At 34.8% G+C, this 26,813-nt stretch overlaps 3 protein-coding genes and 1 pseudogene across 6 annotated transcripts; 2 read left to right on the forward strand and 2 right to left on the reverse strand.

Annotated features, from left to right (window-relative positions):
• Positions 1-702: 702 nt before the first annotated feature.
• On the reverse strand, positions 703-2,543 carry LOC131020153 (11-beta-hydroxysteroid dehydrogenase A-like). The gene is given in 7 exon segments (XM_057948842.1): positions 703-1,021; positions 1,023-1,169; positions 1,238-1,402; positions 1,480-1,611; positions 1,682-1,767; positions 1,842-2,034; positions 2,099-2,543. Coding segments are annotated over 7 exon segments (1,212 nt in total). The 5' UTR covers positions 2,444-2,543; the 3' UTR covers positions 703-877.
• Positions 2,544-6,424: 3,881 nt separating this feature from the next.
• On the forward strand, positions 6,425-15,011 carry LOC131020154 (RNA cytidine acetyltransferase 1-like; annotated as a pseudogene).
• A 1,535-nt stretch (positions 15,012-16,546) lies between these two features.
• On the reverse strand, positions 16,547-17,552 carry LOC131020155 (HVA22-like protein e). Of its 3 annotated transcripts, none has more exons than XM_057948844.1 (5): positions 17,388-17,552; positions 17,267-17,293; positions 17,055-17,177; positions 16,791-16,971; positions 16,547-16,718 (listed from the first exon to the last, which is right to left on the reverse strand). In XM_057948844.1, exons 1-5 carry the CDS (start codon positions 17,432-17,434, stop codon positions 16,698-16,700), a joined length of 399 nt encoding a protein of 132 aa, XP_057804827.1. In that variant the 5' UTR covers positions 17,435-17,552; the 3' UTR covers positions 16,547-16,697. The 3 variants fall into 3 exon arrangements, with proteins under 3 accessions (XP_057804827.1, XP_057804828.1, XP_057804826.1); XM_057948845.1 differs by having other exon boundaries at positions 17,106-17,177; positions 17,388-17,542; XM_057948843.1 differs by having other exon boundaries at positions 16,547-16,971; positions 17,388-17,539.
• Positions 17,553-19,596: 2,044 nt separating this feature from the next.
• On the forward strand, positions 19,597-21,338 carry LOC131020157 (palmitoyl-acyl carrier protein thioesterase, chloroplastic-like). Of its 2 annotated transcripts, none has more exons than XM_057948846.1 (5): positions 19,597-20,299; positions 20,381-20,494; positions 20,560-20,737; positions 20,825-20,893; positions 20,964-21,338. In XM_057948846.1, the coding sequence occupies exons 1-5, from the start codon at positions 19,854-19,856 to the stop codon at positions 21,201-21,203; spliced, it is 1,047 nt and encodes a 348-aa protein (XP_057804829.1). In that variant the 5' UTR covers positions 19,597-19,853; the 3' UTR covers positions 21,204-21,338. The 2 variants fall into 2 exon arrangements, with proteins under 2 accessions (XP_057804829.1, XP_057804830.1); XM_057948847.1 differs by having other exon boundaries at positions 20,581-20,737.
• The last annotated feature ends 5,475 nt before the right edge of the window (positions 21,339-26,813 follow it).

Genomic DNA, 26,813 nt, shown 5'->3' on the forward strand with positions numbered 1-26,813 from the left:
TAATATTCTAGAATCTAGTTTTTCCCTCTCTCTTGATTTCATCATTATTCCCAATATATGTCCTGTGGACTCGAATGTTAACTTTTTTTATAGTATATATTTTGGTAGCTCTCTCGTAATGGACAATTATTACAGTCAGAGGCCCAATTGAAAGAACATACTTGTTTCTAGTTTCACCGAATTACTATCGGTGATAAATTTAGGATTTTGAAATTTGAGGGTGCAATAAAAAAAATGTAATACTAGTATTTTAAAAAAGGGTGATTCTATTCTAGCCCCCACCCTTTTAAATTGGATGGAAAAATTCAATTCGAAGCGACAAGATAGATGAGATTAAACTCATTTTATTTACGAACTTTCCAGCCCGACTTCTTATGGGCTAACCCAAAACTAAAACGTTCAGAATTAAGATCAAGAATTTATACACAAATAAACTAATAAACATTCGAGCCCGACTCCTAACGAGTTAGCCCAAAAACCCAAAAACTTAGAATTAAGACCAAGAATTTATAGTCCAACAAAGTTACACATTCGAGGCGACTCCTAATGGATTAGACCAAAACTTAGAATTAAGATCAAGAATTTATAGTCCAACAAAATTTCAGCCGAATAAATCGTAACAATAACCTACAACCTAAATAAACCATAACCAAATACCCTACACTACAACCCCATAGTAGACTCGATATTAACATTCAATACTTGTCGCCGCAATTAAGATTGACTCTCACTTGATTTTAAATGTTTAGCATAGCCGTATACACACACAGCAATGAGGCTATTTAACAACACATACACAGTCCACAAATCTCCCATAACAGATACAATCAAAATTAAAGACACATGATCCAAATATTATTGAAAAGCGTACAAGAAATCAATCTCTCTTAGGTTGGGCTACATGAACGGAGTCCGGGTAGAGCAGAGTCTTAGCTCCGGTGTAGTCGACGAGCTTCTTGCTGAGCGCCTCCGAGCTCGAATCCCCCGGGCTCGTGATGTACAGCATTCTGTACATCCACTCCCAACACCTCCGGGCAGAATATCTTCCACAGGTAAGTCATCCTGAACCATCTCGGCTCAGTCAGGTATCTCTCCCCCCTCACCGCGCTCCTCACGATCGCCTTCGCGCAGCTCTCCGCCCTCTCGATTGGGATCATGCTCACTTGCACCTGCAACTTATTAGCATCCCCATCAACTCTCTCTACACATTGCATGATCATCAATTAATAATACTTACATCTCTCATGTCCTGATCGACTTCAAGCCTACCACCCTTTGTCAAGAATTTTCCTTGAGTGAGTTCGGATTCTATGAATCCGGGCGTAACCAGGGTTATTCCTATGTCCGCCCCGAATTCCACCCGCAGCGTCTCGAAGAATTGTGCCATTGCGGCTTTGCTCGCCTGCACATCATTCACTTCAACATATACTATATCTCAAAATTTGTTGAGTAATTAGCTGATGCTTCTTGCTTACTGACATTGTAAAAACTCAGCCTGGGCGCAGGCAGCCACGACGCAGAAGAGGAAAGCACGACGACTCGGCCTCTGCTGTGCCTCAGGTAGGGGGCGGCAAATCGAGTCATGTATACAGAGCCCCAGAAGTTTACATCCTGCAAACACCAACAATTCATAAATTGCTTCAAACTCACAGCCTCTGTATCACATCACGCAGTTACATACCATAATAGCTCTGAAATCAGTAACATCGTCGACTTCTTCCAGTAGCGCAACTGATGTAACTCCAGCGTTATTAACCAGATGATCCACTGCATTAATTCATTTTCAGATTAAATAATCTAGAATACTCTCTCCCTCTCCCAAAAACTAATTTAAAAATTACGTCTTCCAAAATGATTCATGGTTTGATCGACGATCCTCCTGCAGTCGTCGACCTTGGATACATCGGCGCGTATGACAAGGACATCGGGTGATCCGAGATAGCGCGCCGTGTCGGCCACTTCTTGGAGGCTTCTCTCTCTTCTGGCCGCAAGAACTAAGCACGCCCCTCTTTTAGCGTACTCGTATGCAAGACTCTACAAACAATTCAACTTAAATAAAAATTAGTTAAAGCAAGCTATCTCTATATAATCAACTTACTTCGCCGATGCCGGAGGAGGCGCCGGTGATGAGGACGACCTTGCCGTAGACATCCTCGCTGAAAAGGGTGCCGAAGATGGAGAGGAAGAACTTGAAGATTTGGAAAGGTGGGAGGAAAAGCATGAGGGAGAAGTAGGTTAATGGTGGAGCAGTGAGGTTGAGAAAGGCGTGGATTAGTTCGAGCATGGTTGCAGATTTAGGCCAAAACGAAAGATAGATGAGAATGATCGGAAATGAAAATGAAGGTTGATGATGATGATGATGATGATATATGCAAGTGTAAATAGGATAGGAGGGTTGGTGGCACTGCTGCATGTATGGATGGTGACACGTATTTGGATGCATGAAGCGGTGCCATTTTCATCCCAAACTCTATCTCTTCACGTTTCTGAACGCCCATTCTAGATTTCGCTGCCTTTCCTTATAAATTCTTTCTTCAATTCATACCCAATTTCAAATTAATTAAAACATCAATATTATTTAATAAAATTATAACTCTCTGTTGTCAATACTTTCGGAAAACTACAAATTTTCAAGTTGCAAAATAAAAACAAACTCAATTCCCTCAAATATACTAAAGGTTACCAAGTTTTAAGGTATGTATTTAATTGCCTTGAATGAAAATACATCAAAGTCGTCGTCCATTTTTATCGGTAGCGATGCCGTCGTCGTGAAGGTGGCAATGCGCAACGCCATCGTGCGGTGTTCAGACGGCGGCAACAATGGTATATTCCGGTGGCTGCCATCTGCAGATCTGCTATATATAATAAAATCAAAATTTTCAGATTTTTATAATAAAATAAATAAATATAAATGAAAGTAATTCTTTTCTGAAGAACAAATGAAAGTAAAATTATTAATTCAAGTACAAGGTTGGCAATTCTTTTCTGAAGAACAAATGAAATTGAAATTATTAATATAAAGTATTGACAATTTGGGTAACTTTTATTTCGGTTGGTATGTCACATTTTATAATTTTTTTAATAAATTTACAATATTATTAATTAAAAGACCGCGTCACGGGGAATTCGAACCCAAGACCTTAGGCATTAACCATTTACTATTTGACCAACACATTTCATAATTTTATGCGTGCAATTGTGTTATTAATCGCATTTGATTCAGGTTCTTATGGTAATAATCATTCATCGATTATTATCAAAAGATATTTCGACGAATGGCGACGAACAGGCGAGATTACAATCAATATGGAGGGCCAAGCATAATTGAACCTTTGGATAATTGGATAATCGTACATGATATGTATAACTCTAATTAAAAAAGTAGGCAGCATAATTGGATAATTAATATTAACTTTTGGATTAATCAATATGGAGGGCCAAGATCACTTCTTCTTTCTTTTTTACATATAGACCTTTTTCATTGAACCTTGGCCTATATATATATAGGGGCGCGCTCCGGTAAGACCCCCTATTTTTCGTGAGCTACTGAGGACAATGAATAAGACATATATACTGATGAACAAGGGTCACAAGACAGTATATACTGATGAATAACGAAATTTAAAAATTTGGTAATGAATAAGACATATATATAAACTGATGATCAAGGCAGTATATACCGATAAACAATGCAATATATACTGATAAATAACAGAATTTAAAATATTTCGCTCCATCTAGGATTCGAACCCTGAGAAAAAAAATTCTCCCTCTAGATACAATATCAGCCATAGGATTGATGAAATAAACGCACGAGATCGTGTCTCAAATCTCACTAAAAATAGGGGGTCTCATTGGAGCGATAGGAGCGCGCGCCAGTGAGACCCCTTATTTTTCGTGTAACATGAGGACAATGAATAAGACATATAGTACTAATGAACAAGACGTATATCTAACGAACAAGATGTATATACCGATGAAAAACAAAATTTAAAAAATTGATAATGAATAAGACATATATTCTGATGAACAAGACAATATTTACTGATGAACAATGCAATATATACTGATGAATAACAAAATTTAAATTATTATGCTCCCTCGAGGATTCGAACCCTGCGAAAAAAAAATCTCCCCTTCAGATACAATATCAGCCATAGGATTGATAAAATAAACGCACCAGATCGCGCCCTAGATCTCACTAAAATTAGGGGTTCTCATTGGAGCGGCCCCTACACACACACACACACACACACACACACACACACACACACACACACATATATATATATATATATATATATATAATTTTAATAATTTTTTTAATATAAAATTTATTATAATATTATAAATTATATATTTTCCCGTTTACAAAATTAGTTTTTTTTTTTTGTCATTTTGGAATGTTCATAAAAATTCGTCTTTTTTATTTTATTTTTTAAAACTTTCTATCGTATGATGAGCTCATTTCTTCATTCACAATACAATTATTATTACTTCATTCGTCTATGAAAAAACTTTATAGAAGTGAGTGATATGAGTTTTAGGAAAATTAATGTTGTTGAGTGTATTGAGAGTGAAAAAAAATATTGTTGAGTATACTGGGGAGTGGTGAAAATGTGTTGTAATTAGTATTGAGAGTGGTGAATAGGTAAAAAGTAAGGGTAAATGGAGTATTATAAGCGGTGGAATATAATCCAAAAAATAGGTAGAAAGTCTTTTTGTACACGTCCCAAAAAGAAGAAAAAAAAATATAAAGTTCTTTCATTAACAGAGAGTATTATTAATTAGCAATGGTGTCCATGTGCCAAAAATCGTCGGTTCTGAACTTGAACCAACGGTTCACGGTTCACCGGAAAGGTGAAGCGTAACTGGCCCTTAAAGGATTATGGGGACGGTTCCAGGCCGGGCTGGAAACCGGCTATTCAAGCTCCGAAGCGGCAATTTTTGAGTTATTATTATTTATTATAATGTTTTTTGATGTATTGTGTATAAGTTTTTTATGAAATTATGAAATATATTTCATGTAATGAAATTATTTATTATTAAATAAAGTTGAGACGAAATACAATTGAATAAACTATAGTATAAACGAACTAAAACTATAACACATTTACCACCAAAATATAAGAAAAATTTGTATTTTTATTGAATTCAATGTTGAAAAAAATTGCAATCTTCAAAATTGAAATTACAATATTGGATAAGTAAACTAAACTTACTACACTAAAGTTTCTAAACTATTAATACTACTAACAACTAATTCTAAAATAAACTTACTACACTACACTAATAAAATAACAAGGGGAAACAGATTGAATAAAAGGCTTGAGCTCAAGTTTAATATAAATATTAAAAAATTTAATATAAATACTAAAATTGAGTGATCTACGTATCTTCATTGAATAATGAAGAATCAAAACTCACGTCTCTTTTCTTAACTTACTTAAACATCAAACCCATTGCTCGTGTCAAATCTCTCAGAGTCGGCGACTTCATTATTTGGGTTCTCATCGACTTGATGTCATTGGTTCTCTTGAGCTCTTATATTGACATTGCATTGGGCTACTCCATGCTTGGACTACTCGAGTAAGGGCTATCGAGTAGCCCAATGCGGATGCTCTAATACCCATGATGTCGACGACAAAGTGTATTAGACTGATGCCGTGCATCTTAGCTGATTGAGTTTACAATTTAGAGAGAGAAAAAATAAAAAGAATTGATGTATACTCCCTTCGTCCCACGAAACTTGAGCAGTTTTCCTTTCTGTGTTGTCCCATGAAGATTGAGTAGTTTCCTTATATGGTAAAAAAATTATCCTTTATTCACCTTTTTATTTTTTTCAACTACCATAGTTAACACACATAATATCAATTTTTTAAAATTCGTGCCTAAAAAAAATTATTCATGCCTCGTGACATTGAGGGAGTATTTCTAAATTGCAAAAGAGAATGAGATGTTGAATTCTGGTCTACAAATGTACTTATATAGATACTCAAACAGTGTGTGTGTGAGAGTTACACTATAAAGTAATTCAAGTGATTGCCTATTCACTCAATGATAGAATTCATTCATCTAAGTCACTTCATTGAATAACTCACCACGGCCAAAACAACTTTAACCACTTTCACATTTTCTAACATATACACACAATAAAAAATTGAAATAACATTATTTTATTTTATAAATCTATGAGTTTCGCAATACTGTTCACATGGGAGGAATGCTAGTATAAATTAATTAAAATTATTCAAAACTTATTAATTAACAATTATATTAGATAAATATGATATCTGTGCATGGAAGAAATGCTAGTTTAAATAAAACTAGCAAAACAAAATAGAAGCGGGAAGAGTGACTTCACCGATGGTCGTGTGTGAGATGGGCCCTCGCATCTTGGGCTCGATCATATCTTAGATTTATAAAACCTAATTTTTCGGTGGGTTCAAGAGAGAGGATAGAGGAAGGAGGTGATCGAGTTTTTTAGAGACAGCCAAACAAATTTGATCGTGTTTAACTCTCTGCAGATAAACTTACTTGTGCTGCAAAACTGAAAGGAGGAGAGGAGTAGGTAAAAAGGAGTTGTCCCTAAACCCAAGGCCGTTCGTTTAGTTCTTCTCTGATCAACAATTCATTCAAGTAGTCGTCACCTTAGCAAGCAACCTTTCTTTACAAATCAAATAGAGAATTCAAGACATCCATCGCTTCGCCGCGCGCTGCGGAAAGAGGAGGAAATTGAACAATGAGAAAGAAGGTTGACGAACGGATTAGAACTCTAATTGAGAATGGCGTGAGAGCTCGCCATCGCTCCATGTTCGTCATTATTGGTGACAAGTCACGCGACCAGGTCCAATATTTGTGTCGTCTTTCTTTTTTTATTTTATTCGCAGCGACCTCAATTTATAACTCCAAGTTTCTTTTCTTTCTCGATGACAGATTATGAATTTGCATTACATGTTGAGAAATTCGGTGGTCAAGTTTAAGCTGAATGTGTTATGGTGCTACAACGACAAGGACAAACTCGAGCTTAGCAGGTTTTACTTCTGCTTTTCAGTTATTTCTACTTTTCGACTTGGTCATAGATACTAACTTTTCATTTATTTTGTATGATTTGAGGTTAATATCCAAATGCCTATCTTGTCGCACAAAGTTTAATTGTTTTTTTAATACAGTTGGTTTTTTTTTTTATTATGTAGTCACAAACAGAAGCGGGAAAGGCAAGAGGAGAAGCCTGATTCTTTTGAAACTGCTGAAATAAGATATTGCTTATACAAAGATTCCGAACAAATTCTTGGTAACACTTATGGCATGTGTATATTACAGGTACAATCTGAAAACCTCATCGTCATTTGTTTTGTTAGCTAAACTTGAATTTTTAACTCGTCTGTTTTTCTACGCTAGGATTTTCAAGCTTTGACTCCAAATCTTCTTGCAAGAACTATTGAAACTGTTAAAGGTGGTGGATTGATAATATTGCTGCTGCGCTCTCTTTCATCCCTCACTAGTCTGTACACAATGGTTATGGTATTGCCACACATTAATCTATTTCAGTTTTATGAGTTTTTTAACAGGAGAAATAATTCTGAGAACAAAGAACTAGAAAAGGACAAAAAGGACTCAGCAAGAAACAAAAAGAATTGATTTTTCACGGATATGATCCCCTTTCTTTTTTCCTTTTTCTTTCGCTAATATTTTACTTCACTTACTAGACTTATCAATGTCAGGATGTTCATGAGAGATTCCGTACAGAATCTCATTCTCGTGCGACTGTTACTGGGCGCTTCAATGAGCGTTTCTTACTGTCACTGGCTTCATGCAAATCTTGTATCGTCATGGATGATGAACTGAATATATTGCCGATTTCTTCCCATATGAAATCAATCACCCAGTTTCCGGTTCAAGAGGTATATTTGTCGCTTTATAGAATTATGATAGCCTTAATAAACTAAAACATTAATAACTATGTACCATCGTCTTTTGTAAAACTTTCCCGTGGTAGATTTTTTAAAGCAAAAATGAAACTTTCTGTGGTAGATTTTCAAAAGCAAAAAAGTTTCATGAAGGTATTATCATGCATTTCGATGGTGCGTTAACACATGTTCTTCCAGTACTCCTGAGTTTGGTTCCTTTTTTATATCTGTATGAAATGTATTGCTAGCAATAAGAGCATTATGTGATTGTTTGCTATTAATATTTGGTTATGAAAGGATTCTGAAGGACTTTCAGAAGCTGAAAGAGAACTGAAGAATTTGAAGGAACAACTCAATGGTGATTTGCCTGTTGGTCCTCTAATTAGAAAATGTGGCACAATGGACCAGGTAATACTTATTTGGTTGTCAGTATCAACAACCATTTTTTTCAGTTGATTATATTACTCTTGTCTTCCCAATAGGGGAAAGCTGTTGTTGCATTCCTTGATGCAATTCTGGACAAGAACCTAAGAAGGACAGTAGCTTTGCTTGCTGGTCGTGGTCGTGGGAAATCAGCTGCTCTTGGTCTGGCAATTGCTGGGGCTGTTGCAGCAGGGTAATGTATTATAGAATATTATATATTTGATAACCTTCTTTTTTCCATGTGCACCAATTTTCTTATACCTCTATGTTGATCCTTCCTGAAAGAACTGTGACCCTGTGACTGTAGATATTCCAATATTGTTGTGACTGCACCAAGCCCTGAGAATCTGAACACCCTCTTTGACTTTGTACTCAAGGGATTTGAGATGCTTGAGTATATGGTATGTGCCCCACCCTTTCTTGTTTATAGATTGAAGAAAAGCAGATCCACATTTTGTCATCTTTCAAAAGCTTTTCCGTTTCATAATCCAGTAGTTGCTGAAGTTAATTATCTAGTATTGGCTGATACGGAATATGTACATGAGGAATAAGTGTATTTTGTTGAGTTTTTACAGCCTTTTGTGTTTTCCTTATAGGAGCACTTGAATTATGATGTGGTCAAAAGCACAAAACCTGAATTTAAGAGTGCAATTGTGCGAATCAATATTTACAAACAGCACAGACAGACTATTCAGGTACGTAGAAGTGTGATGGTATAATCTTTCATCCCACTTTTACAGGCAAAGTATTAGTTGTATCTGCTGGTCTTTGGACTACTTATATGATTCCTGGCATTTTCACTTTTATTATGTTAGTTGAGACATGTGAATTTTTGTTTAAGAAAGGGCTTGCTGTTGTTTGCTTCTTTTTCAGTTTATGGTATCATTTACTTAAAACAAGGAGATGTTGCAAAATAACTTTATTCTAATAAAATTGCAGTACATTCAGCCACATGAACATGAAAAGCTCTCACAAGTAGAATTGATGGTTATTGATGAAGCGGCAGCTATACCTTTGCCAGTTGTTAAGTCCTTGCTTGGTCCTTATCTTGTGTTCCTCTCATCAACGGTGAATGGGTATATGACATATTTTGCTTACATTTAGTTTATATACTTCTCCACTTTCTTGGTTTTCATATTTTGAACACTTAAGCTAACAATGTTAACTACTTATTTCATCTTCTCTCTTTTTCTAAAGGTATGAAGGTACAGGAAGGTCATTGTCTTTAAAACTGCTGCAGCAACTTGAGGAACAAGATCGGATTTCAAGCAAAAGTGTGGATACTGCTGTTTCAGGTCCTTCAACATTTCATTCCAGTCATGGCATCCTAGTCAATCTTGTATTTAGATTTCCTATTAGGGGCGGTTGTTTCTTTGTACTTTTTACTTGATGACATGGTGAAAGTCTGTTTTGTTCCTTTGCAAAAGTTCTCCATTGAGTTTTCTGTTTATAGTTGAAATGAACTGCTACATCTATTTCGTTACATCATCATTAGTGGATTTGTTACTCTGTTTTTGAAATCTTATTCACTTGTGGCAGCATAGACTTCCTTTCAAACATACTACGGAAATCATGGAAAGTAGTTATTACATATGAGTGGTCACTTCAAGTCGTGAACCAGGACTCCTGTGTTAGGGAGTGGTCACTTAAGCTACAAATATGAAGTTCTGTTGTCTTGTATGTCTTCCATCATGATAGGAAAATGGAAACCATTACCTCATAAAAGAAACAAAATGGAGCAGTATTGTTATTGGGTTTAAGTTCTCCTGTCTTGTTATTGTTATTTGATCTTAGTAGAATAGCTTAGTCTTATTCCTGACTAATATCCTTTCTTACTCCTATGTTGTATTTGCAATTTTACGGTGACTGACTATTCATCCTGTTCTTTTAATTGGCTTCTATTTGTAGATGTTCAGTATGGTTTTCATGCAAATAGTTAACCTAATGTCAATAAGCTTCATTTGTAGGCCGATTCAAAAAGATTGAATTAAGTGAAGCAATCAGATATGCCTCTGGCGATCCAATTGAATCATGGCTTAACACATTGTTGTGTCTGGATGTAACAAATTCCATTCCTAGTATAAGCAGGTTGTATTTTATAGGTTGTCAGTTGAGTGAAGGTGGAAAGCATCCTGTTTATGTTGAGCTAATTGAAATTCTTTGTATATCAGGCTACCTCCACCTAGTGAATGTGATCTGTATTATGTCGATCGGGACACACTGTTCTCCTATCACAGGGACAGTGAATTATTCTTGCAGGTAAGCACACACAAACATAAGCATTCGTGTGTGTGTGTGTGTGTATATATATTTTCTGTTGTACATGCTTTACCTGTGTTCTAGTTAATGTGGTTGATGTACTTATTTCTTTTCAGAGGATGATGGCTCTCTATGTTGCTTCTCACTACAAGAATTCTCCAGATGACTTGCAATTGATAGCTGATGCCCCAGCTCACCACTTATTTGTGCTACTTGGTATATATTATTGTATATATTCATTTGTTTACCGTTGTTACTACTATCGGTATATTTACTCTTCATCCCACAGGTCCAGTTGATGAGTCCAAAAATCATCTTCCTGATATTCTCTGTGTAATTCAGGTATGCTGTTCTATTGCATGATCTAATATGTTGCTAGCCTGTTTCTTGCTCATTAGGCCAAACTCTCTGGGAAAAAAAAAATCATATTTTGATATACTAATTAAATGTGCTTAAAGCATATATTAACTTATTGTCTTAGCTAGAAAATCTCGGCATGAGTTTCAGATTAACATCTTTTTTGTCTTTAGTGATAACTGTGCATATCTCACTAGTAACTACTCCCTCCGTCCCACTTCAATTGGCACACTTACCTTTTTTATTTGTTCCACTTCAATTGGCACTTTCCAAAAATAGCATGTGGTCCGGTCCCTACCTTCTCTACACACATTAAACAAATGGCCCCCACCCACTTTACACACTCAACCCTTTATTCTTAATCTCCGTGTCCAAAGTAAAAGTGTCAATTGAAGTGGGACGGAGGGAGTATATCATTTATTTTTGCTAATTAAATATAGATGACTTGTTTAGCGATAACAAGGGAGCATTCATGGTTTTGACGCCGTTATGTGATGTTTATGCGCATTATAAATGCAAGGACTCTAAATAAGTAAATATACAATCTTTCCTTCAAACAATAAGACACGAGAGGAAATGGCTGGGTGCAACTCTTTGTCTATTTGTAGCATTATAGTTCATTGTCTGGATATTCTAATGCCTACATTTCATTACTGTCATGTTTGGTTTTTTTTTCCCCTCTTATATTCTTATTGAACTTATACGTAGATTTGCTTAGAGGGACAAATTTCTCGTGAATATGCCCTTAGAAGCTTGAGTAATGGCCGCTCGCCACCTGGAGATCAGATACCCTGGAAATTTTGTGAGCAGTTTCGTGACACGGTTTTTCCAAGTCTTTCAGGTGCTCGAATTGTACGCATTGCCACACATCCTAGTGCAATGAGGGTAAAAGTTCATCCACCACTTTCCTTAAATGTATGGATAGCGTTCATCCTTCCCTGAACAACATGTTCTATATATTTGCAGTTTGGCTATGGTTCAACTGCAGTTGAACTTTTAACAAGGTAAGCTTATTTTCCTCCCGTTGTTTACCTTTCTTCTCATCTCGGCCTTTAATGATCTGTACTAAACTGACTAAATGAGGTTAAAGAGGCAAGAGTCTCTTTGGCATGATGGATGTATATGAACATGTAATGTTACCTTTGAGGTTGAAGCCTTTTATACAAGTTTCTTGATTAACATGCATCACATTTGTGTTTTCAAAGCTGTCATGATCCTGAGTAGTATAAAGTTTGTTAGCTCTTGGAATTGTGTGAATAGACCATTATCAGTATGTTTCTCTTGGTTTCAGAGAAAAGTATACAAAGGACAACCTAAGCCAGTATCTTTTTAGCGCATGTATTTATTTTATTTGTTAATGAATATATTCGTTTGGTTGTGAATCATCTTCCAAATTATTAGTCATATTTCTAGGATGGAAGTTCAAAATTTGTTTTCAATATTGATTTAAGAATTTTGTTAATCTGTTTTTCAAGTTGTAGGCTCAAAGGTAGGAAGAAGGTCGAAGTTAAATTCTTATTATCTGCTTGTGATTAATGACGCTATATGAATGAATATATAATCTTTCTTATTAATACCCAATGAAGGAAGAAAACCTTAAATATATACATCTGTGTGAGAATAGGTTGCTTACTTGCTTCTTACCTCTCCATGTTACTAAATTCCCCATACAAATGAACAGCAGAGGTTAGGTAATCTGTCAAATGTCAATAAAATTTGCTTCTTATAGGTATTTTGAGGGCCGATTCACTGCAATATCTGAAATAGATGACGATGAACTTCCAGTTCCAGATGATTCTCCAATTAGAATTGTTGAGGCTGCAGAGAAGGTCCGGTCTATTCCATAGTTTTTTCTTTCTTGGTCTTGTGGTTATAGTTTTGGTTTGATGCAACTCCAAAAGTAACATTGAATGCAGGCATCTCTACTTGAAGAAAATGTAAAGCCGAGAACTGATCTCCCCCCGTTGCTTGTACCTCTCCGTGAGCGGAGGCCAGAAAAGCTCCATTACCTTGGAGTGTCTTTCGGGCTCACACAATATCTTTTCAGCTTTTGGAGAAAACACAACTTTGCTCCATTCTACATTAGCCAAGTTGCGGTAAGAATGATGTTTAGGCTATTATTGATACCCTATTCTTTCTTATATATTTCAAAATGTGATGATAAATAAGGTAATGAATTGTTTTATCATTTCAATAATCAGAACGTTGTGACTGGTGAGCATACGTGCATGATTCTGAAGCCATTACATAGTGATGACATTGGTTCTAATAAATAGATCCGTTGGGCTTCTTTAGGCCCTTTTATCAAGGTCTGTCCTAATTGATACCTCAAGTTGTTTACATTCAGAGTTGTAGCATCTAATCCTTATGTGTTCCATACTGTTATCAGTGTTCAGGAAGAAATTCATTAAGTTTCTAAGTCGTGCATTTCGTCAAATGGAGTACAAGCTTGCGATGAGGTATAGATATGTGATGTTTTGTTGTCATCTTTTAAGAGCATTCTTGAGTAATTTTATGCTCATGGCTTTTGCAGCATTTTGGATCCAAAAATCAGCTTCTCAGATGTCAATACTGCATCATCCTATCCCAGTGGAGGTTTGAATTCAATTAGTGAAACACTATCATCCTATGCTATGGAGCAACTAGAAGCATTTACAAATAACCTTGTTGATGTGCGCATGGTATGATCTCACTTATGGATGATACATTTTTCGTAACATTTATTACTCCAATCATTTTGTGAACCTTCTGGAAATGCTGAATATTGGAAATTAACTAAAACTGAACAAGGTTTGACGTGCTTGCTTTCTGATATTTACATCTAAGATCATTTTTCATGTGGCAGACTGAAGATTTTGTGGATGATCTTGCTCGTGGATATATGTTAGAGAAGATTCCGGTCACGTTGTCATATACCCAAGCTTCTGTTTTGCTGTGCATGGGACTGCAGGGAAAAGATATCTCTCGTATTCAGGTATTCAACGTTTATTTCCAGTGCCTTGAGAGATGTCATTGTAATGTTTGGTTTCGTTACTATTACATATGATTATTAGTTACAGAGGTCATTGCAAGTCTAAATTTTGGATGAAATTAGCCTAATTAAAAAGGCAGGCCTGTTACTGAAATTAGCCTAATTACACCAGAGGCTCGAAAACTGTAAAAGCACTCAAACCATCTAAAACATGCTTAAATTGGAAATTGTTGATAAGGATGTGATCAGGATGTAAATTGAGCATATAGAGTTATCTGGCAAAATGAAATATATAATTTCCTTTTCTTCACAGAGTCCAGATTTCACAAAACTTGTAGTTTCGACAGTTGTATACAGAATTGGAGTTTTTAAACTTTCAAAGTGTTTGATCTAACCAGAAGTGTTTTGATGTTTTTGGTGTATAGACGGAGATGAATTTGAAAGGGCACCAGATATTGAATTTATATAGGCAGGTGATGAAGAAGTTCCACAAATACTTGGGCAATGTTGCATCGAAAGATACTTTTCCAAGTGTTTCCCGCCTAAAAGATGTAAGTGAAGTAGCGAAATCGCTTTTTCTCTGCTTTGTTTTCTCATCATTTGTTTTTCAGATTGCAATGGAGCCACATCCTGTATCTGTAGACGATGATCTTAACAATGCAGCAAAGCAAGTTGAGGTTGGTGACATTTTCTTACTTTTGGTATAACAGAATTATAAGTTGTTATTTAAGAGTGAATAAATTCAGGAAGAGATGAAATCCAAGGGTGATGGTGGGCTCAACCCTGATCTACTTCAACAGTATGCCATCGAGGCTGATTTTGAGATGGCTGGGAAGATCCGCCCAGGCACTGTCGTTAGCATCAAATCCAAAAAGGAAAACATGGACAACCAACTAAATAGCAGCAAATACAAGAGAACTAAACATCACCATACCTCCAAAACAAACAAGAAGAGGAAGCCCTAATCATATTTTTATGCCAACATTCTTTTTCACTTTTTATTGTGAAGTTTTAGTATGATGTAAATTTTACTACTCCCTTTCCCATTAATGATGCCCCAAAATTTATTTTATGATGTCTCCTTTATAATACTCCCTCTGTCTTCTAATTCATGACCTAGGGGAGAAAATATGGATTTAAAAAAAAAAGTGTATTATTTATTAATTGAGTGGAGAAAAAGTGTATTATTTATTAACTGGGATCCATCAATTAAAAAATATATAAATAGTTACTAAAAATGGGTTGAACATAAATTGGTGGACGCATAAAAAAGGAAAGTAGGACATGAATTGGTGGACGAATGGAATAGTTTGAAATTTATTTTATGTCTTAAAATAAGTGGGATTTTTTTTATCAATGCTTAATATGCACGTTCAAGAAATTGAGTAATTATTAATGGAAAGAAGGAGTATGCATTTCCTTCACGCCCTCTTTAATTTAATTTAATGATTAATGACGAAAACCAAAATAGTGTGTTCATATTTATAAGTTTAGGAGAGTTGTTGATTTGGATTGGAAATTTATTCATCTACATCTCGTATCTATTTCTTTTATGGCTCAACAACTCGATAGAAATTGGTTATATTGCACTTTATAGCGCTCTGGTCTCTCAGGATCTACTAGCTCATTTTTCGCTTCTTTTTTTTCTTTTTCTTTTTTATTACTCCCTCCGTTCATAATTTAAAGTCCCGTTTTGGTGTGGACACGGAGACTAAGAAAACTGAAAAATGTGATATGGATGAAATATAAGGATAGTTGATTAAAGTGATAAAAGTGTTGTGAGTGAGTCCACTAGTGATAAGTGTAGGAAATATAAAATATAAAAATAATAAAGGTGTTTTAAAGTGGGTCCATTAGTGGCAACATGTAGTAAATATAGAAAAAGAATAAGAGTAAAAAAGTACAAAAAAATAGAATACGACTTTAATTAATTTGTGGACAAAAAATTAATAGCAAGTAGGGCTTTAAATTGTGGACGGAGGGAGTATGTTTCGGTGCACTTGTTCTATTATTTTAATATATTTTCAGTTTTTCTTTCAATTTTCAATTTCAATTTATATTTTAATCTAATTGTGTTCTTATTAACTAGAGCTTAGTTTATCCCTAAAAGAGAACAATAAATTCATCATTTAATTTCAATTTTATTGATTAATAATTCAATATTAATGTCAAAACTTTATTAGTGGAGTTAAGTTATAATATTTTTTAGTTTCATATTTTTATTATAAACACTATTTAACCTACAATATTAAAATCAATTTTATTTTCAAAATAAATACTCCCTTTGTCCCAAAAAATTATGGACATGGATTTTAAGAAAAAATATGATAGTTGTATTTAAATGAAGATTGAATTCCACATCTTTTTGTAAATAGTGAGAAAAAATTTGTGATATCATTTCTAAATAATTTCAGAGACGTCCCAATGTAATAATAAAACCACAATTTTTAGGAACATGAAAAGTATTATCAAATAGTAATAAATGTAATAGGAAAAGTTAGATACGAAAAATATGAACCGGTCTTGTAGAGCATCGAGGCCGGCAGAATAAGTTGTCACACAAAATATGACATGTTAGGAAAACCCATCACCCATTAAACTCGTTATTTAGTTTGAGGCAAGCATGGAAATTTAACAGCAACTGTATTATACACTGCACCCACCAAAGTAAAAGTTAAGTCTGTTTCGTTCATACACTAATTCCCAAATAAAAAACAAAAAAGATGCACATCTCAGCCAGACAGCTTCTTCTTGTTTTTGAAGCATATGCATCTTCACTAGTAAGCTTCCTGCTCTCCCTGTGTGAAAAGAGATTATGCAAAATAAGATTAGTTACTGAAAAAGTTGACAACAAAAACACACATAGATACCTTATTTGTAGCTACAAAATCGACGAATTTGTTCTTGGACTTGGGAGATTTGTGGGCTCCTCCATATTTATAGATCACCTTCTCTCTAACAAATTTCTCGTAGATGAAAGCAGCCCCTCTAAACTGCGGCAGGACCAACCAGGCCACAAACGCAAGCTTCAAATCGTACCATATCGGTATCCTGCAACATATATTAATTCATTCATTTTATTATTAGATCAAATCCTACACTACACATATCATTCAATTAATATGTATATATACCATTCCAAGAGAGGTAGGAGCAGCATCTCCATAAGAGTGAGAAAAGAATACAAAATCCAGTAAGCAAGCCACTGCTCATCATCAACTTTTGATGCGCTCTCAATTGCCACAACTGATGCATACCTGAATTCAAACAAATTAATTAAGGCTTATAAATTGAATTAATGTTGTAAAACAGAAATAAACACATGCTTTGTATATATGATACTTACAATGGATAGAGCAGCATCACCCCTGGCCTGCACCAAACCACCGTATTAATCAGATTCATCAACCAAAACAAATCCAACATTGATCTATTTTACAAAGATGCATGAAAACATATGTAATTACCCGGCCAAAGAATGAAGGTAGGTCAGCAAAGTCCACAAACGATTCATGCTTATATTGTAACTTGACACCAATCAAAAAAGTAATTACAAGATTAATTGTGTTTGGTTTGTTCCACTCTACTTTATATACTTATATGGCATGGAAATGGGTTAGGACAAAATAAGACGGATAGCTCATAAATTTCTTCACAATAATTAAATATAAGAAAACTTAACGGAGAAGAGTACACGTGGCAGCGGCATCAGATTCCACAATTAAACGTGGCAAATAGGTTTAGCACCGCCCAGATCAATTTATCTATTCAGGTTTTCACATTAAACCATGTTAGTTTTTTTTTTTTTTGGTTAATTTCATTTCTTCATGAATCAGAATCGACAGAGTTGATTGGTGCTTTGCCCCAGACAAAAGCCACGTGTTGCAGTAGTCGATGCATAAGGTCGGTGACACGTGGCGGATGGTTGAGAACCCGAGTTAAAATCCATGCTCTAGATCTTGTGCTTCACAAATCCATGACCAACACTAATAATTTATGCAGAAGGACTTTAATAAGATTAATTGAAGCAGCGGCAGCGGGGGCCCGCCGGCTATACCATTAGTTAAACTTTAATTTTCTTTTTTAACCCCTTTGTTACATACGTCCTAATTGTAGTAACTCTCTTTTAATACTCCATTTCCTAGTCGATCTAAATTATTCACCTCCACTCAATCTGAAGAAAGAAGTTACGAGTCAACACATCTATACCTATCTATACATCTATGTATATGACTTTACAGTTAATTCCTAATGGGATTGAAGTCAACTTACAAACTACAACGTAAGGGTCATCTCAGTTCTCGATCAAGCTATATGTACAAGAAATTTCTCTACAGTTAATTGTCTGAACATGTGGAGTGGTCATATGGTGCTCTAAATCTCCCATCTGATAAATTAAGGCCGTTAAACGATATTATCTCTTACATTGATGTTATGTTTTTAGTATTGAGCATTATTAATGCTATTTATTTACATCTGACAACCGCCCTTTTTTTCACTTAGTTCACCAATTAATATAGTATCTAATTATAAAAATAGACACCCTATATTTGACCAATGTAGATTGATTAATTACTCCATCCGTCCACGAAAAATTAAAGAGTCACATTTCAGGTGGATACAGATTTTAAATTGTTAAAGTTATTGTAAGTAGAATAAATATATAATTTGTACACGTAATGGTCATACAAAAAAGTAGAATAATTTTTTTCCAGGCAAAAATGAAGCTTATATTAAATCTTGATGAGCCATTTACATTATTAGTTAAAAAAATGGAATGAAAATACAATTTATAATTAAATATAGAAGAACATGTATAATGTGATGGTTTAAAAAATGAATTGAGACTTTTTTTTTTGGAAAAAAAATGGCAAGTATGACTCTTTTTTGTGGACAGAAGGAGTGTTTTTATTTTTATTTTTTATGATTGATTAATTTTTAACGTATTTATTATTTAATCATTCAAAATGTTTTTATTTATATTTGTGTCACACATAGCAAATGCCTCAAGTATATAGTTTGTGTCACGAAATAATATTTTGATATGAATATCATGCATTTTTAATTGGATTCCGATCCGATAGAATTCCCTAATTTTTAATGCAAACGAAGCCCCTTTTATGATCGGAAAGTAATTGGTGAGCATGTCTGGAAAATGATATTTGAGCTTGATATATCATTTCATGTTTGATTGGATGATCACTATAATGAATTTATCTAGGAACTGTAGCTGCAGGATGATTTATGATCACAGGCCCAATTTTATGTTGATCGCATCCTTCTATTGATAATAAATTTAAAAAAAATATATATATATAGTATGATTAAATGTATACGTGTTATATATAGGGGAGAAGGATTCAACAGAGAAGCTAAATATTGTGGAGAATAGAGAATTCGTAAAATAAAAACGAACAGATCTATAATTTTAATGAATAGATCAATGTACCACATGAACAGCAATTTGCCAAGGTTCGAATCCTGCTGGTGGCGAGTTTTTCTTTATTTTTACTAAATACGATTGTTCATTACTTATGTTGATCTGTTCGTAAAATGAATAGATTTGTTCATAATGAATAAAAAGATAATTCTCTATTGAACTCAACCCTATATAGGGAATATATATATGTGCAGCCGGGTTGGTTAATATGGTAGCAGTACACACACCAATAAATATTGATGCACGCTCCAAATTTAATCCGTATAAAAAGGTTAGGAAATTAATCGTCCAACTCGATTTTCTCCTCCACCCTCAAATAAGTTGTTCACCAGCAAACGCCCATTCCCTCTTTTCACAACACACGTTTCGATTATTTACAATTGGATTAATTTGAGGTATTAATTCTTTCCAATAAGTAGATCACCCACTCCCATCAATTCAAAATTTTCCGCCACCAAAAACAATCCCTCATGTTTGGATTAGCACATTAATCATGGCTTCCATGCAAAACGCGGCCCTCCGCCTCCGCGAGGATTGCTTCGGGAGGGTGGGCCCTGCCGGTTTAAGCGGCGGCTGGAGGAGGAGGACATGCGTGAAGATGAAGGCGGACGTAAATATGCGGACGAAGAAGCAGGGGATTCAGGTGGCGTTAAGGGAGAAAAGGGAAGCGGAGGCGAATCCCGAGTATCTGCTGGGCGGGTTTGCGGAGGAGCGGTTCGTGTACAGACAACGTTTTGTTATAAGGTCTTACGAGATTGGAGCGGATAAAACCGCCACCATGGAAACTCTGATGAATCTTCTGCAGGAGACAGCTCTGAATCATGTGTCCAGCGCCGGCGTCGCGGGCAACGGCTTTGGGGCCACCCGGGAGATGAGCATCAGGAAGCTTATCTGGGTCGTCACGCGTATACACGTCCAAGTTGACCACTATAGCTCTTGGTAAATTTTATTCACCTCAAACCCTAGCTAGCTGCCTAAAATTTTAGTATACTATAATGGATGAATTACATTTGCATGCAGGGGAGATGTTGTGGAGATCGACACTTGGGTGGATGCAGCGGGTAAAAATGGGATGCGCCGCGACTGGATTATTCGAGACTACGACACCCACACAATCATAACCAGAGCTACCAGGTAATTAATAGTAATCCCATCAAATTAGTGATGACATGAGAAAATGAAAATTAATATACATGCAGTACGTGGGTGATCATGAATAGAGAAACAAGAAGGCTAAGCAAAATCCCAGATGAAGTGAGGAAAGAGGTGCAGCCTTTTTACCTGAATAGAGCAGCCATCGCAACTCACAATTCCGACAGCCACAAGATTGAAAAGCTTACTGATCAAACTGCTCACAGAATCCGAAACGGATTGGCTGTAAGTTCATCATCATCATCATCATCATATATCTTCTTAATTATATATGCTAAGAATATATGATTGGAGTTAACATGAATGATACAGCCGCGATGGAGCGATATGGATGCAAATCAACATGTAAACAATGTCAAATACATCGGCTGGCTATTGGAGGTATATATCTATATATATAATTCCATTTTTTATATGTATCTATAGGTGAGAGATGAATGATTTTTGGCAGAGTGTGCCTGTAAATGTGCTTGAAGACTACAACATGACGCGGATGACCTTAGAATACAGACGGGAATGCCGTCAGTCAAACGTGCTGGAGTCGTTGACCAGCATCAAAGTCAACGAAGAAGAAGAAGCAGACAGCCAAGTTTTGGAATGCACACATTTGCTGCGCATGGAAGCAGATCAGGCTGAGATCGTTCGAGCAAGGTCGGTCTGGCAGTTCAAACAACATCATCGCGACATCTGAATTTTTTTATTTTTTTATTTATTTTTTCTTTCAATTCTTAGCATTTGTTCTGAATAATTGGAAAAATATTTCTAGTACACATACTGAAACTTCCGATATTTTTTTATAAATCTTTTTATATTCTTGTGTGGCTGAGTACAGCGTTTCGATTGTGGAGTTAGGGGTCAGTAAATCGTTCAAATGCATTTTAAAGATATATATAGCAAATAAACTGTGTTTATTAAGATTGTATATACATGGAAAGTGACAGCTCTCTCTAATCAGTTTGTCATCCCAAAATAGTTGCAAGTTATCTAGAAATATAATCCATCTTCATCGGATTCATTTTGTTTTTGGCGAAATAAATAAGTCTCAATTTATATATATAGCACAAACCGAGAAACAAAACGAGATGAAACTCAGATTTGGTATATATTTGTCACATATATATACTACTACTTTTTTATATAGTTTACTAATTCTTAGTTTACCAAATAGATTAATGGGCACAATATCTTAGTCAGAGTTTGGTAAACAACCCAATTTCCAGCACATTAGAAACGTGAGCATGTCGTGTTTGTTAAATATCAAGATCAAGTCTAACCGATCTGCATGTACACGACTCACTACAACCCTCAAACGTATTAACGTATATATCAACATATATCAAGCCTACACCGATAATTTGTCCTTAAATTATCTCGTATGCAATTTCATATTATTATCTCATAGAAATTAATCCAAATATATGATCTTATGTGATCTATAATACACTATGAGGCGTTTATTTTGGAGGATTAGCTTTGATAGGGCTAATCCCTTGTTTACATTGATGGATTGCAACTTTGGGATATCCCAAGACCCTTGATTATTTTTATCATTCAAGCTAATTTTGCTTGATTCGTATCCCATAGAAAGGGTGAGATTGTAGATATTCTACTTTTGAGGATAAAAATCGGCAATCATGCATATAATCAATCATGCAAAGTATATATGATCCACTTACATAATGAGATGATTGGACATTCATATAAAGTTGTAAATATTTCAGATAGAAGAACAAATGGGTAGCAAACCGATAACTTTGTATACAAGCATAAAATATTTTCTTTTTAGGGTGCGTTCTCTTTGGTTGTAAATTTATCATGAGATAAGGAAGGATAAACAAAATTTAACCCTTTAAATCCTTCCGTTCTTTTTCCACATTTCCTACTTGACCCTTACTCATTCCTCATTTACACTACAAATGAGGGATAATATTATCACACCATTTTTGGAGGGATAATATTATCCCTCATTTGTAGTGTAAATGAGGAATGAGTAGGGGTCAAGTAGGAAATGTGGGAAAAGAAATGAATGATTTAAAGGGTTAAATTTTGTTTATCCATCCTTTTCTCATGATAAATTTACAACCAAAGAGAATGCACCTTTAATATAAAAACCCAACACTTAAAGTGTGTCAATGCGACCATTCCAATTTTGTGTTTTTTTGTGAGATTTAGGTTTAATGAGATCTAGATCAAGTCTTTTTTTTTTGGTCTTTTATATTTGAGATAACTCACTTTAGGAGATTGGGACAACATGGCTTGTCTTGGGCAAAGCATGTTGTATTCCACAAAAGAGACATGGAGTTTCAAAGGCTCACTCTAGGATCGATAAATTGAAGAATCGATGTGTCTACACCAAGTAAGGCATAGGATCAGATTTAGACCTACTAGATAAAGCCAAGGAATGAGAAACCGGATTGGTCAATAACAGAAGGCAAAACAGACAAGGCGAGAAATAGGCAAGTCGAGAGTGCAGTTGGAGGAATACGGGTGGAGAATAATCGTCCTTATATGAGTTACGTTCCCAAAGCACCAACTTAGAACATCAATACAGTTTAGTCAAACTTGATGTGTTAAGCAGTCAATAATACTATGGACAAGACTAAATTATTTACAAGTAAAAATTGGATCAAAGTGTATAATGTCTCTCACTCTGAATAGTACTTGTGTAAGCGTGCATACCCTTCGGGCATCTAATTCTATTTATCTCTCTTAATATTGTTTGAACAATACATCTATTGAAGTGTCTTCATAGGTGATTGGTCAAATTAGATAGTGTGTATAAAGTATATCTCTTGTGTGTTTTACACCTACAAATACTGTGTGACAATGATACATGCATGTACCAATGAACGAGACAATTATTCATGTATAATAGATCGTGTCCTAATCAAGTTGTGTTATTGATTATATTTTGTCTCTTTAATTTAAGTTATAGTTTACAACACTCTGACTAGGACGGAAACTAAAGAAATTAATAGTGACAGTATAGCAAGAGAAAAGAATATATCAACTCCTCGCAAAATCAACTATGTACTTACTGCATAAAAGTTATAAATTTATTTGTACAATTTGTCAGCGCATAAAGCGCGGCGGTGACGGATACCCGCCGAATAGCGGGTATCCGCGGGTGGCGGGTTTGGATACCATTTGATATCCATGGAGAATTTCGTGGTTAAAAATCACTATCCATTTAGTTCATGAGTGTGGGTATGAATAGTCACTATCCGTACCCGTCATACCCGATTGCCATCCCTAGATGGAGGGAGTATTATCTTCAATATATCAACTTATTTAATTACTTATTCTAACATATATGACCCACAAATTCTAGTGAGATGGATCCTTATTCTTAAGGTACGTATGACCCTTTCTCCATTCATAATACACTTAATCATTTCATGAAAACTCATATAATTCCCTCCTAGAAGTATTCGGAAAAAGTATATATTATAACTTAAAATTTAAAGCTAACTAAAGAAGAAACTTCTTAAAATATAGAGCTTTATGTTTTTTTTATGAGATTTGTTGTAGTAACGGGATCAAAGCATCATGTTATTTACCAAAAGCAATTCGAAATTACTACTCTCCACATTTTTTTATTTGCACTGTTCCATTTCAATAAGTTCCTTTTTAATTTGATAAATTATACAAGTAAATAAACTTATCGATTTTACCCTAAGGGGGAGTTTGATTGAGCCCCACCCAAACCTTGAATCCAGCAATGAAGAATACCTAGTTCGCCCAGTGAACCAATACAATACATGAAGAACCCAATGATAGTCAAAGGAAGAGGCATTCGAAAGAGCTATGATAAAATCAGTAAATCTGAGTCTGGAAAGCTAAGGAATTGTTAGAGCGTCACTTCCCCTAAGAGTAGCCAAGGGAAAGAAAGAAACCACGTCTCGTCTACTGAGCTGACCTCGGACTCGCCCTTCCTGGCCTGCTCCATTGAGGAAAGAAAGAAAGAAAGAAACACAAAAATTTAAAAATCGCATGAGAATTAACTCGAATTCAAAATTTAGACCTTGAGCATTAACTATTTACTGTTGAATCAACACGCGCAAGAATGTAGCATGTTTAAGACTATGGAAGCGTGTGTGATAGTTGGATTGGAATAGGAAGTCATTTCTTTATTTGCCAACACATCATTTTGCGGTGGGTGGGAATTGGGAATTCCCCCCTCCTTTCCACTAGTGGCATTTGGCAAAATTTGAAAACACCTATTCTCTAAATTCTGTACCCATAAATACATAATAAATATTCTCACATAGCTCATTATTTACACTAAATATTACTATGACTCACATATAATTATATCTCTTTTCACTTAAAAAATAATATCTTAATTTCTCTCTCCTACTTTTTGGACAAATATATCCTAAAAAAAGTTACTTCTTCTCTTTTATTTTATTATAAATTTTTCATTTTTTTAATATTCGTGCTTGTGCCTTGTAGCCTATTAAATTGGGACTAATGGAGTATATATATATATATATATATATATATCCAAATAACTTATGATTACGAATGTTTTGTTTTGTCTTCAATGGTTTGAACTCAAACTGCAACTTTATTGATTAGATGGGGTTGACAGCATCCATGAAATGGGTCGTTGTAGTAAGGTTCACTACAAAAAATTAATCCAGAAAGATTAAAACTTGATGTTAATTTCGCGAAATTAATTCATGTGGTCCAATGCTAGAAATTCCAGAAATCCGAAAAAGTAGGTTATAAAATGATTGAGCTGCTTTTTATGATATGCGAATACTGTCATGCATGTGAAAGAGTACATTCACAAGTTGGATTATAGTTAAACAACTTATTGCATCATAGCAAATGCTTTGAAGATTCTTTCGTATTCAAGAGTAGCGTCGTATGCTGGCTCAACATATTCTCTCTCCGTTTCTTTTTATTCTTTTTCTTTAAGCATTTTAGTCAATATATTTTTTTCTTGGTGCACGCAATAGTGATTTAAGATTTTATCTATTTATTTATGAGATTTTAATTGGGTTATCAATAGATATAAGATGTTAGCTGCTAATTTTTAGTTATCGATGAGCTGCATCTGGTGTTCTCAAATAAAAAGGTGATGGAATGTAGATTACAAAAAAAATATATATATATGTAGGGTTAGAGTATGGAGGTAATTTTTTTTGGCACGTGCTATATATACACTTTTTATGAGATTTCACCCGTATAAGTCCATCATATAAGTGGGTGTACATGTCATGTAATAGTGGAGTAGTTACAAAGGCGGCAATGCACTCGAATTACGATACGTTAATTTTAAAATAAAAAATTTGCCGAAATATTGATCACATAAAAGAAGATGATACGGTGATGATGATAAATAATGACAATTAATAAAAGCGAAAAGGGAACAAATTATTATAAATTAAATTGCATATGGCAAGAGTGAAGAGTGTAAAAGAGTAGTTGTAACAAAGTAGGAGTAGTGGAGCCTAAAGATTTAGGAAGCTATGATATATAGCATGATGATGATGAGTACGTAAAACGGATGGACGTTGATGAGTCCATAAAATCATCATTGTTAAGTAAAACCGATCAATATGAATGAAGGAGAAGTGGTCAAACCATATTCGACTTTCACAATGCGTTGCATCTCACAATTCACACTGACTTTTCTTCATCCAAAATATCAATTATTTAATCACACGGAAAATTGTTTAAATTTGAGTTTAGTTTCTTAATACTATGTGATATGTTCATTTAATGCACTTAATTCCTCCGTCTCACAAAAACATGAATATTTAATTTATAAGTGGCATAAATTTTAAAAAGTATTAGATAAAAGTGCATTACAAATGGAAAAAGGATCATACTTTATGAAAAATAGAGATAAAGAATAAAGAGATTGTGGTGGAATAATATACAAAAATAAAAATATTCATATCTTTGTAAGACGCCGCAAAATAGCAAAATATTCATATTTTTGTCTCATGAGGCGGATGGAATATATATATATATATATATATATATATATATATATATATATATATTAACATGTAACGCTCATATTATAATACCAATATGGGCCTTTGCAAAAAGCAAAGTAATTTATGTGCGAGCAATAGAATTTGTATTAAAATTTGGATTGAAATTAAAGAATTTGGGTTGAAACTGAATCTTTTGGTCCGGTACAGACAATGCTCACACTAGATTATTAGTCCATCCGTCTATTAAAAGTAGGGATGTCAATGCAGCCCGAAACCCGTGGACCGACCCGAATAACCCGACAAAATTAGAGGGTTAGGGTTGAAAAATCGCAACCTGAAAACAC

The sequence above is a fragment of the Salvia miltiorrhiza genome, chromosome 4, assembly GCF_028751815.1.
Source record: "Salvia miltiorrhiza cultivar Shanhuang (shh) chromosome 4, IMPLAD_Smil_shh, whole genome shotgun sequence".
Lineage (NCBI taxonomy): Eukaryota > Viridiplantae > Streptophyta > Magnoliopsida > Lamiales > Lamiaceae > Salvia > Salvia miltiorrhiza.

Bases quoted from the DNA above. Each gene is read 5' to 3' on its own strand.
- LOC131020155 (XM_057948843.1), bottom strand. From the start codon at position 17,434: ATGAATCGTTTGTGGACTTTGCTGACCTACCTTCATTCTTTGGCCGG. The intron at 17,294-17,387 runs GTAATTACATAT...GGTTTGGTGCAG, and splicing joins TACCTTCATTCTTTGGCCGG to GCCAGGGGTGATGCTGCTCT. The intron at 17,178-17,266 runs GTAAGTATCATA...GTTTGAATTCAG, and splicing joins GTGATGCTGCTCTATCCATT to GTATGCATCAGTTGTGGCAA.
- LOC131020157 (XM_057948846.1), top strand. From the start codon at position 19,854: ATGGCTTCCATGCAAAACGCGGCCCTCCGCCTCCGCGAGGATTGCTTC. The intron at 20,495-20,559 runs GTAATTAATAGT...ATATACATGCAG, and splicing joins ATCATAACCAGAGCTACCAG to TACGTGGGTGATCATGAATA. The intron at 20,738-20,824 runs GTAAGTTCATCA...TGAATGATACAG, and splicing joins GAATCCGAAACGGATTGGCT to CCGCGATGGAGCGATATGGA.